This window comes from Talpa europaea (genome assembly GCF_964194135.1).
Source record: "Talpa europaea genome assembly, chromosome: 15".
In the NCBI taxonomy this organism is placed as follows: domain Eukaryota; kingdom Metazoa; phylum Chordata; class Mammalia; order Eulipotyphla; family Talpidae; genus Talpa; species Talpa europaea.
In genome coordinates, this window is record NC_140083.1 from 4,659,615 (window position 1) to 4,671,339 (window position 11,725).

At 60.6% G+C, this 11,725-nt stretch overlaps 1 protein-coding gene across 1 annotated transcript in view; it reads right to left on the minus strand.

The window, feature by feature from the left end:
- Positions 1-9,352, minus strand: part of CACNA1I (calcium voltage-gated channel subunit alpha1 I) — a gene marked incomplete at both ends in the record, with an annotated part of 79,521 nt that extends 70,169 nt beyond the window's left edge. Inside the window, one exon of the mRNA XM_084254894.1 lies at positions 9,114-9,352. Coding sequence (XP_084111020.1) covers positions 9,114-9,352 — 239 coding nt within the window. The remainder of the gene's footprint in view (positions 1-9,113) is intronic.
- Between the last annotated feature and the right edge of the window lie 2,373 nt (positions 9,353-11,725).

Genomic DNA, 11,725 nt, shown 5'->3' on the forward strand with positions numbered 1-11,725 from the left:
GCGGGAGTGAGCCCTCCTGCCTTCCTTGTCCCTGCCCCAGCCCCACTTTTTGGAGTCCTCATAACATGAGAACTCATTAAATTGGGTGGATGTCTGATTCCCAGATGCCCGGCAGGCCGTGGTGCCCAGTGCAGACAGCCGGAGTGGAGGAGGCAACGGCTAGGGAGGGAACGGGGGCTGCCAGCTTGGAAGAAAACCCAAAGCGGATGGTCCAAGGAAGGAAGTTTCAGCCTAGGAGACTGGCCGGACGCTGCTGCTTCAACCACTACTGAAAAGAAGAGCCAGGCAGGCCTCGGGGCCCGGGGTCCCACCGCCTGGGGATGAGCCAGCTTCAAGCCACCCTGTGGAGAAGGTGTGCCTCCGGGGAGGCTTCCTGCAGGCCCGGAAGAGTGGGGGTGCCTCCTCTGGGCCCCCCAGCACCTTGGACTTCCCCCTCAGGGCAGCTACCAACTGAGCATGGTCTGCCCTGGACTCTTACCCCCCGCCAGGCTGTGCTCCCCAAAGCAAGGTGCACCCATCCCTCTGTGCCTGGAGGCACCTGGGCCCGCTGCTGGGGCACGGCGGCCTCAGAAGGGATGGAGGCCCCACCTCCCAGGGAGTCAGGAGAGGACGGGGTTTCTGTGCTGGGGGGCGTTTGCTCCTCCCCTCCCCTCCTCTCCCCTCCCCTCCCATCACTGCATTCAGCTCTGCAGCCCCCTCTCCGTGGCCCACGCTGGCTCTCGGAGTCCCCAACGAAGAAGACAAGGTCCTGCCCTCCAGAAACAATGAGGACATGAGGACAGACAAGAGGATGAGGGCCACAAGAAGGGTGAGGACGTTCTCCCGCGGCCTCCCTGGCCTGCCCCTGACCACGGGTGCGCCTGCGGCCCTGTGTTCCCGCTCACGCCAGGCACGCATGTGCGCGCTCCCGCCAGGGGCCCGCGGCCCGCATGGCCCCCCGCAGGAGCCAGGGGCATGGGGCACAGCAACGCTCCCCACAACTGGGCTCCTTAGCTTTGTGCCACCTGGGGAAGTGCACCCCCTTCGCTGAGCAATGTTTTTAAATGCGTAACATTTTTTTTTTTTTTTAATGCTTGGGCTTAGAAAGGAAGGAAGCCAGTTATGTTAAAATAGTTGTCAAAATATTTAAAAAAAAATAACAATTGTGATAGAGAACTATACACGCTTCACTGTCAACACAGCGAACAACCAGAGCCAGCGGGGGGGGGGGGGGGGGGGGGGCTGATGCGAGGGCTACGGGGCGGTGGGGAGCCAGAGGAAATGCCAGGCTGGCAAGTGGGGCACCTCAGGACCGGCCAGTAACCCCTCCAGTAATCCCTCCATTCGCAACAGAAATTCTCAATTTAAGTCAGAGGTCAATAAAACAAACATTCGACTTGTCTTCCTCCAAGCTCACGGATCTCAAGTTCAGACTTTTGTTCTAGAAGCTCCCCCTGGGTCTCACAGACACCACAAGCCCAGGCCGGTCTGCCCCACTGGGCGCCTTCTCAGGTCCAGCCCTCTGCTCTCACCTGTCCTGTTCCCGAGCCCACGGCCTCCACGACCGTGCCCAGGGCTGCCCAGAGCCCACATCTGGGCCAGCCCCAAGCCCACCCACTGCTGGGCCACAGGCCTCCCAGCCACTGCCCTAGGATGTCTCGGGAACCTCAAAGTCACCACAATCAAAACGGGCTGGAGCATATTCTCCCCCTGCACGTGCCGCCCGCGTGAATGAAGCCTCCACGACGGCCAATCCTGGAAGTTGACCAGGCCAGAGCCCTCCGAGTCCCCTCCCCGTCAGTCATCTCCACGTCCATCTGACCCATCCATTTTCACACCTACAGCTCTCCTGTCCCCCCTGCACCCCCACAGCCGCAGCAGGCTGCACTCCCTCCCTTCTGCATCTCTGAACAGCTTCCTCCCCCAGCTTTGCCTGCTCTGACTCATCTCTGTGGGGCAGCCGAGGGCTCCTCCCAAACCAAAACCTTCCATGGCTCCTCACTGTCTTCCAGTTTCCGAACTGCTTGCCTTGGCATTCGAGGCCTTTTGTGTAAGTGCCCTCCACCAGCCTCATCTGTGCCCACACGACCTCCACCTCCAGCCGTGGATGCGTCTCACTGAAAGCGGCCCTCCTGTTACGTGTTGGGCTGGGGGCTGAGGCCTAAGAAAGAGACGCGCGTGATGGAATATAGAGCCTGCCCGCCGGGAGCTCGCAGTCGAGCACAGGTGAGGATAAGCCATGCACAAGAGGCCTAGTAAGTAGTACAAGGAAAGAGGGAGGCATCCAACCCACTGGGCACTCAGCAGGTGGCAGGGCGGGGAAGCCATGGGGGGAGGTGGTGATCAGCTAGCATTGCAGAATGAGTGAATGGAAAAGTGACTGAATGGGTAGGTGGCAGGCAGGTGGGTGGAGGAACGCAGGAATGTCAGGTTGGGTGTGTAGGTGGTGGGCAGAAGCATGGATGAAGAGATGAAGGGATGGAGGGATGGAGGGCAGGTAGAGGATGGGTGGCAGATGTGTGGGTGGGTGTACAGATGGGTGGGGCAGACAACGGGGGGGGGGGGTAGTGGTGAGAGGCAGGTGGTTGGAAGCGTGACACCAGTAAGTACAAGTGTACGCACCACAGACAACGCTTCTGCCCGAGCCTTGGCACTGTCCTCTCCGCCTCCTTCAGAGATTCCCACTCTCAGTCTCAGCCCGACCCCCAGGCCCTCGACTCCATGCTGCTCCTGTACTTCCAGAGCCTCAAGATCTCAGGGGCCACTAGGTCAGGGTCCCCAGTCGGCACCACTGACACTGGGGCTGGAGAGTCTCTGCTGCCCGTGTGCTGTCAGACGTTTGTTCTTGACTCGCTGGAAACCAGCAGCATCCCTCCCCGAGTTGTGACAACCAAGCATGTCCCCTGGGGGCAAATTTAGCCCCCACTGAACATCGCTGAAATAGCCCAACCTCCCCCCCAGTTATCTGAATGAGGAAACAGACGCAGAGAATGGCCTGTCTGGGGTCACTGACCTTGCACTTGGCAGAGCCCAGAATGGGGGACTATCGGTCCACAATCACCTCCTCAGTAAACACACAGGTGGGGTTCCCTGCTCCCCGGGGTGGGGGGAGCCTAGCACAACCCTTGGGCACCCTGATCTGTCTACCTCACCACAGCCCCCACCCCACCAGCCCAGCAACCAAGCCTTCTGCTTTCTCATCTGGATGGAAACGGCTCCAGAGAGGTCAAGCCATTTGCTCAATATCACGCAGCAGTGAGCACCAGCGTGAGGACGGCAACTTGGAGAGGAGACTGGAGAAGCAGAGCACAGCTCCAGGGGCAGGGGGAGGTGGGGAGGGGAACACTGAAGGCAGAGGGCGGCCCCCCAGGAGAGCCGAGAGGGATTAGCAGGGAGGCATTCTGGCTGATTAAAGAGACTTACTGATTTGTCTCCCAGGGAAACACTTGGGGCTGTTTGTCTCCAACAGGACCTGGAGGCCCGTCTGAGGGAGGCGGCAGGTTCAAGTTGGCTTCAGACACAGAGGCCAAAGCCCAGGCAGGATGGATGAGTGAAAACCCTGACATTTTTTCAATGCCCTGGGGGGCGGGGGGCTGACTCCTCATTAGGCCACAGCTCTTACTCCAATTCTCCTGCCCTGCGGCAAGTTCAACGAGCCTTCCTGCCAGGCCCCAGACTGCCCAGGCCCAGGCTGGCGACCTGGACAGGCGTGTGCCTCTCGGGCGGTGACCATCAAATGGACAACCTCTACGCCAGCTGAGCTGAGGAGAGGAGACACACCCCGCACATAGTAGGTCCACAGGGATGCCAGCGGCCTCCCCATCTTCCTCGTTGCCTTTCAGAATCTGGACCCCAAAAGTCCTTCCACGCTCAGTCCCACTTCCTCCCTCTCCCAACCCACACCCCAGGCTCTCATCCGCCTCCCCTGGGACCCTGGTTGGCACGAGCCCTCGACCAGGCGGTGTCCTCAGCTGGGATGCCAGCCACCTCCCTCCATGCCTCCCCACACCAAAAAAGTCAGGACAGGCTGCAACCCACCCCCTGGCGCCCACAGCCCCAGAGCGTCCCTCTGCTCAGCCTTTCCCATTTTGCTTCACAGAGTGTGACTTGGGAATGGTCTGCCTCCCCCACCAGGCGGGAGGCTGTGGGGCTCACTGTGGGGTGACCGGCCTGGTACGCCATGGCCACACCCCACATGGGGTCTGCTGAACAGCCCTGGAGCACCCCCACTCAGGTGTAGAACAGTGTCCAGCAAACGGCTGAGCTTCAAGAAACACTCGTTGAAGGAATCATCGCTCATGATCTACTGAAGGAGCCTCCAGCGGGGTCTCCAGGCCTCAGTCTCTCCTTCAAACATCATTCATTCTGATCTAGGAGCAACCACTCTAGTAAGTGAAATTGCCCATAACCCACCCCTGCTGGGCACCCGTCCATGACTCCCGAGTGCCCGCGAGATCAAGAGCGAGCGCTCACCTGGCCCCTTCCCACACTCCGAACTCCACAACGTTCCCTCTGCCTAGAGCACCAGCCCTCCAACTCCTACTCATGCGGCAAGACCCAGGCCAAATGCCCCCCTCCAGATAAGCTTCACCAGGCTGGGGCAGGGGCAGCTGCTGCACCGCAGCTCTCTTTTCACAGCTATCTCTACGGGGCAGTACCTGAGGCTGCCCTGTGGGTAAGGGTCCTCTCGCTGGCCATGCCGCCACTGCTCACCCCCACACCAGGAGCCCCCCCGCCCCCCGCCACGCTGGTCCCCATGAGCAGCCCCAGGGCACTGCTGGATGCTGACTCTGACTTCTGGAAAGAGCCTTCTCTATACCAGATGGGGGAAAACGCATAATTTCCCAGACATGTGTTGCATCTTCCTGCAGCACTTGCCGCGCGAGCATCCCCACTAGGCCGGGGCTGGAGGAGGGGGGCCCTCCGCCCCCAAGAGCCCCTTCCCCAGTCCTGGGCAGGCTGGGTGGCTGCAGCCCTGGCCCAAAAGCTTCACGTCCTGGGCCCCCATCTGCCCGGCTTTGCTGACCACTCAGCGTGTGATGAGGGCCAAGCCTTTCCCAGGCCTCAGTCTCCCCGGCCTCAGTCTCCCCACAACCTTGCATCGGCCCAGTGTGCTCCCCGCTGCCGCTCGGCACTTAAAACTTTGTCCAGCCGCTGCTGGCCCTGGAATTCTCCCTGGAGCCCCCGGCATTCCCAACCAGGCACCACAGCAGCCCCCATCTCACAGATGAGCTAACAGAGGTTCAGCAAAGGCGAGAGACTTGCGCACGTCTCCCCGGCCAGGAAGCCAGGGGCAGCTCCTCACTCAAGCTGAACCTAGCCACAGTCCCGGGGCACTCCTGCATCCTCTCCTGCCAGCACCCCCAGGCAGCTGCTTCTCTCCAGGCTCGTGCTGGACCACCATCCTCACCCCCATTCCAGGTGGTCTCCCAGACTCATGCTGCACTTGCCGGTCCGCTCGGTGAAGGCTTGTCAACAGGATGAGACGCGAGAGAATGGCTGAGAAGCGGGAGCCCAGTCACGTCGACAGCAGTGCTGAGCCCTGAACAGCACAGAGGTGGGCACCACAGGCCTGGGCCTGCCCCACCTGCTCAGTGATGGTGAGGTCCAAGTGCCCTTGGAGGCAGAATCCCAGCCGGGCGGACGGCCCCTTCAAAGCGAGACCACGCGCCCACCCCACCCCAGCAAGCAGAGGCCAGAGCCAGGCAGGGGGCCAGAGCAGACAGAAGTGGGCAGAGGAGCGGCGGAGAACAGAGGGAGTGAGCCCGCCCACGAGCATGGAAGGGTGCCGGCACCCCTGCACACAGAGATGCTTCCTGAGGAGGGTGTCGGCAGGGACCTGGGCACCCCAAGAGCCCCTTCCAGACCTGGATGCCCAACTTGCCATCCCGCACACAGGGAGACAGAGAGCCAGAGGAGGGAATGACTGGTCCAAGGTCACTGGCAGCGGGTATCTCCTGCCTCCCAGCCCAGACCTGTGCCCTGGCCCCCAACCCCGCCCCCACACAGCAGAAGCAGCCTTCACAGCCGACTGGCTTCCCACCACGCATGGCTGGTTCCCACCACACCGCACCGCAGCAGAAGCTGGCTCAGCGCTGGCTGGTGCGGGGGAGGCAGCCACCCCGAGCATGCCGGGAGGGGAGGGGGCTGCAGACGCCTCCGGGGTGGGGGGTGGCCCCAGGCAGGCCACAGTGAGGCGGCTGCCAGGTGGAGATGCTGGAACCCAGAAAGACCCCGCCAGGTCACCTGGAACTGCAAAGCAGAGCTCCCTGCCCGGGGGGAGGGCTAGCTGCCCCAGGCTCCACAGGTGGCAGCCATGTCCTGGATAAAAGCTGAGGCCCGAGATTCAGAGGAAACCAGCTCCCGAGTGCTCCCAGCTCTGCCACATCCTGGCTGCGCAACCCTGTGCAGAAGTTACTCAGCCTCTCTGAGGCTCTTTCTGTTTGCGTACAACCTCCAGGCTGGTTAGGTTAAAGATGCAAATGCCACCCCAGCGTTCCCCCCCGCAGCCCCTCCTCCATGCTGGCCACACCGCTGGATGCGTCGTCACAGGAATCACCAGTAACCCTCTTTAATTGTTGCACAGAGGACATGAGAAAACTAAGATTCAGGGAGGGGAGACAGAGTGATCACAGCCCCCACTGGCCCTTCTCCCACATGCAGCCAGTGATGCGCCTAAGAAAGGTTCTCAAAGTCTAATCTAGGGTGGAAAATAGGTTTCCAACTGATTAGTCAGACTGCCGGGGGTGCCCGGCTGGAGGGAGCTGTGATGGATTAGCAATGTCTGCACGGATGAGGGCTGGGCCACTAGTGGCGTGACTGGCACAAAGGTACCAAATAGCGAGGCTGGCTCTGATGGCCCCTGAAAGCAGCGTCCTCTGAGGGCGTGGCGTTCTGCCTACAGTCTCGGTACCCGACACCTCATGACAGCACCACAAACTTCTTCAGCTACCTGTTCACCTCCGGGCACAGGAGAGTGATAAGCACATGTGTGGCTGTTTTTCTAGTGAACAAGCTCTAATTTTACATGCTCCTTACACACCACATTGGTCTTCAGTGTGACCCTGTAAGGAGGGTTTTGCCCCCTTTTGGACAGGTGGAGAAATGGGCTCAGGGAGGTTAGAAAACTGGCCCGTGGTTACACAGCAAACAAGAGCCAGAGCCAGGGTGTGTCTGACTCAGGTCCCCAGAGCTTTCCCTTGTCACATGCCACCTCCCCATGAGTCAGACATGCAAGTGAGCCCCTGACATTGCAGACCCAGAGGCCTCCCAGCTGAAACCCAGTTCCTGTGTGCTCCGGTCTCAGGCCAGGCGGGCAGTGGCGCTGACATCTGGGGGAGCGGACATTTCCCGCCCTGCTCTCTGGTTCAGGGAGGGTCCTCAAAGCCTCCAGTTCTCCAGTGAGTCAGGCGGTGACTCAGGGCCTCACTCTGCACTGGCGAGAGCTGAGTCAGTCAAAGGGCGGCTGGCTCTGGGCCAGGGCCCCCCACACCAGGACGCTGGCACTGGGGACATTCTGTCTGGCAGGTCCCTGGGCCACCTGCCCTGAGAGCTGATGCCCGCAGGCCCACCTCCCTGTGGGTTCTTGACGAGAGCAGAAAGCCACAGGGCCTGGAAACAAGAAGGGTCACTCACCCTTATCAACTAATACCCTAATACCCGTGCCTACTAATATTTAGGCACCAGAACAAATGTCCTCTAGTGTGCAAGAGAACCAGGTCACAAACACTGTCACATCCAGAACTTGAGGATCTCAAGGTTAGGAATGGCCCCCTCTCGAGCTCCTTCCCCAGGGGAGGGCAGGCCTGAGGGAAGTTCCTGGCAAGAGAAGAACCCCAGAACTCTCAGGACCAGATCAAAGTACACCCCCACACTCCCAAGGCCCCTGGTCCAGCCTGAGTGCCTCAAGTCTCGGCTCAGGAGCCCTGGGGGACACCAAGTTCTCCTGGGCCTGCCTTGGCCTCTCCCACTGACCGACTCAGCCTCGAAATCCTAGCCCTGCAGCATCGCATTCACAGGGCCCAGAGCCACGGTCCTCTCCTCCCAAACACACCAGAGCCACCAAATCTTAGACTCACACCCTCTCTAAAACCAACCATCTTTGAATCACAGAAGCTTAGAGCCTGAGTGTCACTGAGCATGAGTCTGAGCTCTGCACCCTTACGCACCACCACAAAAGTTTCGAGTGCAGGTCCCAGACCCTGACACTCCGAAGCTGCTCCACTCCGGGATCATGGCATCTGACCCAGGAGGCAGCCCAGGGTTATGCGCCAGGTCAGCTGAGACCTGAACAGCCTCCTTCCCTCCCCCACCCGGCCTTGGGGCCTGAGGAGTGGAGCGAGTGATAACCTCAGCCCCTCACTCCCTCCTCTAGGGGGTTTCCACACTCTTGGACACAAGGACTCCCTAACACAGGGGAAGACCAAGCCCAGCTCTGCTGGCATCCAGACCCTCCTCTCCTCTTGAAGGACATCCCCACTGTTGCGCCAACCCCAGCCCATGACTCACATGCCCTGAGGGTGAGGGGCACGGGGTGGTGAGGCCACAGGGCAGAGACCCCAACACTCTGTGTGCCCAACAGGTCAGAAATATGGCAAACTTGGAGGGCCCCTGTGGGTCTGGTGCAGAGTTAGGACCTGGCTCAGCCCCTCCGGGGCAGTGCACACCCCCCAAGGGTATCTATTACACAGGGTGACAGGGGAGACAGAAGCAGCAAGGGGAGGAGGCAGGTCTTGAGCAGGCTGCCCAGTGCCGCCTTCCAGCCCCAGGTGGAGACCCAGTGAAAAGGGGGTGCTCACCTGGGTGGGGGTCAAGTCCAGGCCCACCGGTTCCCCATAACAGCCCTCATTACCTCTGTGGTCACTGCCCATCAAGGGGCTCTGACTTAACTCTGCACCCCCAGACCCGGGCCTCACATCTGAGGACTCTGAGCCAGCTGGCCACTGGACTGACCACTGCAGCCATCGGCCACCTCCAGTGGGGTCACAACAGCAGGTCCTCATCAGCCCGATCTTCACAGCCCGGTGTCTCCCCAGACCTACCACCCCCACGCCTCGGGGGACCGGCGGCGGGAGCGGGCAGGGCTCGGTCAGGGAGCAGCTCAGCCCTGCCAGGCCCAGACCTGCTGGGCGCACAAAGGATATGGGTTACACACCATCTTGATGCACCAGTTGCGGGGGCTGGTGGTCTGTCTCAGGCAAAAGAAGGCAACAGGGGCCAGGTCCGGGTGAGGGATGCCAGGGTCAGCTCCATCCAGAGGCTCCTCGGGGCCTGGGGGGGAAGGAGGGGGGCTCCGGGGCCCCGGCTGCTCCGTGACTCCCGGCTCGGGATCCAGGGCTGCGGCAGAGGAGGGTGGCACGGGGTTCTCAGCCATGTCGGCGCTGAGCAGGGAGCCCTAGGGGAGAAAAGGAGAAGGCACACATCAGCGGGCCGGGCACCTGCTCCCCAGCCCCCGCCCCCCACAGGGGGACATGGCCCAGACAGCCTCGGCCAAGCCGCCGGCTGCCCGCCCTCACTCTGCGGCAAGAATCAGGAAAGCACTGAGGGCCCACGTTCACCGAGCGGGAATCCACTTCCAGGCTGGGTGGTCCTGGGGCAAGTCTGGTCAACCTTGCTGGGCCTCAGTTTGGGGAGAGGAACAGTAGGGACAATAAGCCCTTCATAGAATGCAGTTAGGTTAGTAGGTTCCGTTTTGCTTTTATGGAATGAAAGTTGTATATTTAATGCATCATGGGACGTAAAGAAAAGTTGCAAGAAAAAAGAGAAAGTTATTATAAAGACAGATTGTCAGGATGACAAAAAAATTGGGGTGCTGTGGCACCAGGTACTGAGGGAATCTGAACAAGCTGGAGGGAATTAAGGTGGGCTTCCCGGAGGAAGTGACACCTGAGCTGAGACCTGCTGTTGAGCCCTGGAACCCCCACCCTCTGCCCCACGAAGCTGAGGACCCAGGGACCTGACACAACAGCCTCTTTGCTTTACAGATGGGGGAAATGCAGATGGGGGGTAACAGGACAGACTCCCTGCAGATGGGAGCAGAACCAGAACTCCACCCCGGCCAGCTTCCGGGGCGCAGGGCCTGTGCAGCTACCCAGCCCCACGTGTGCTCGGGAGAGTCCTGCACTTGGCTTAAGACGTTGTTGTCACCAACTGAAATTCTTAGTCATTTTTGATCAAGGGGTCCCATGTCTTCGTTGTGCACTGGGCCCTGCTACCACGCGGCTGGTCCTAACTCCTGCTCCACATCCTGATCTTGTCTGGTGTTCAAACATCTGCCCATCTCACAGACGGAGAAACTGAGGCACAGAGAAGGGAGTGGCATGCTATGCGCTGAGCCAAAAGTAGGAACAGGGCGTGTTTAGAGGCGGGAGCCCCAGCCCCTCCGCAGCCCACCAGGGTCGGGTTGGGGGGAGGAGGGAGAGCAGCCTCTCCTCCAAGCTCTGCCCCACAGCTCACCCAAGAAGTCACCAATCCTTAAAGCCGCATCCACTTGGGTCTCCTGGGTCCGCGAGCCCTGGCAGCACCAGGCTGGGCAGTGGGAGCTGGAGATGATGCCCGCATCTCTGCCACCCACCTGGCTGCCGCCCAGGGTTGCGGAGCTGTTGGCTGAGCCTCCCAGGGCTGATGCCTCTGGACATTTCTCTGGCTCCCAGGGGCAACAGGCGGGAGTTGGTGCCTCCTGCCACTTTGCCTGGTTGGTCAGGGAGGTAGAGTTTTCTCCTGAGCTCAGGGCTTTGCTCTTGGTTCCAGAAAAACAGCCATGGGCCTTACATAAGCTCCCAGACATCTCAGCCAGCCACGTGTCCACCACTGGACTGAAAAACATCCTCCCTGGGGCTGCTCCAGGGCTGCCCACCACCATGCCAGCCTTGGGGCCCACCGCTCCACCACGGGGCTCCCAATCCCGTCAGTGTCAGCTGCTCCGCCGGACCTCTGCTCACACGGCGCCCTCTCCCTGGAGTGCTGCCCCTCCTGTTCTCCTACGCCTGCCGATTCATTCATCTGTCCAGGAAATATTTCCTGAGCAGCTACTATGTGCAGGTTCCAGGCTACGCTGGTGAAGAGCCAGCCCGAGGTGGGCCCACTCACGCAACACTCAGCAAGGGAGAGGGGAACGCGTGGCCTCATCTCTCCCCCTCTGGGTCCCCTAGCTCTTCTCACAGTCAAGCCCGCCGTACCCCTTGTGGGTCTGTGTCTCTATGCTTTGGGCCTCTCTGCCTGAAAGAGGCCTTGGCGAGCAGGGGCTGGGGTCTGATTTGTTCGAGCCCCCAGCACCTGGCACCGTGCCTGAAACATACAAGGTGCTTGATAAATAGTTGTTGAATAAATGACTAAAAAGTGCTGGAAAGCAAATAAATAAGGAAGGAAGGCGGGAGTGCAGAGCAAGCACGTTGTGCTCCCTGAGGAAACATTTCACAGAAAAACAAGAAGAATCAGAAGGCGTCGGCCACGGGCGATCTGCAGGAAGAGCGCTCTGGGCAGAAGGAACAGCATCTGCAAAGCTGGGGGCTGCGCGGAGCTCAGGGCAAGCGAGGAACAGATATGCGGTCTTGCCTGAGCCTGGGGCGTGTGACACTGGAGAGCTGGGCAGGGCCCGGGAGCCCCTGGAAGGCGCTTCCCTTCCACTCCAGGGCAACAGGACAGGAGCTGGGAAGGGCCCGCGTGCAGGGAGGGGTGTGCGCGGGGCTGCTTAAGCCATCCTCCCTGGGAAAAGCAAGAGTGGGCGGAGGGCGGCGTGGAACAGGGA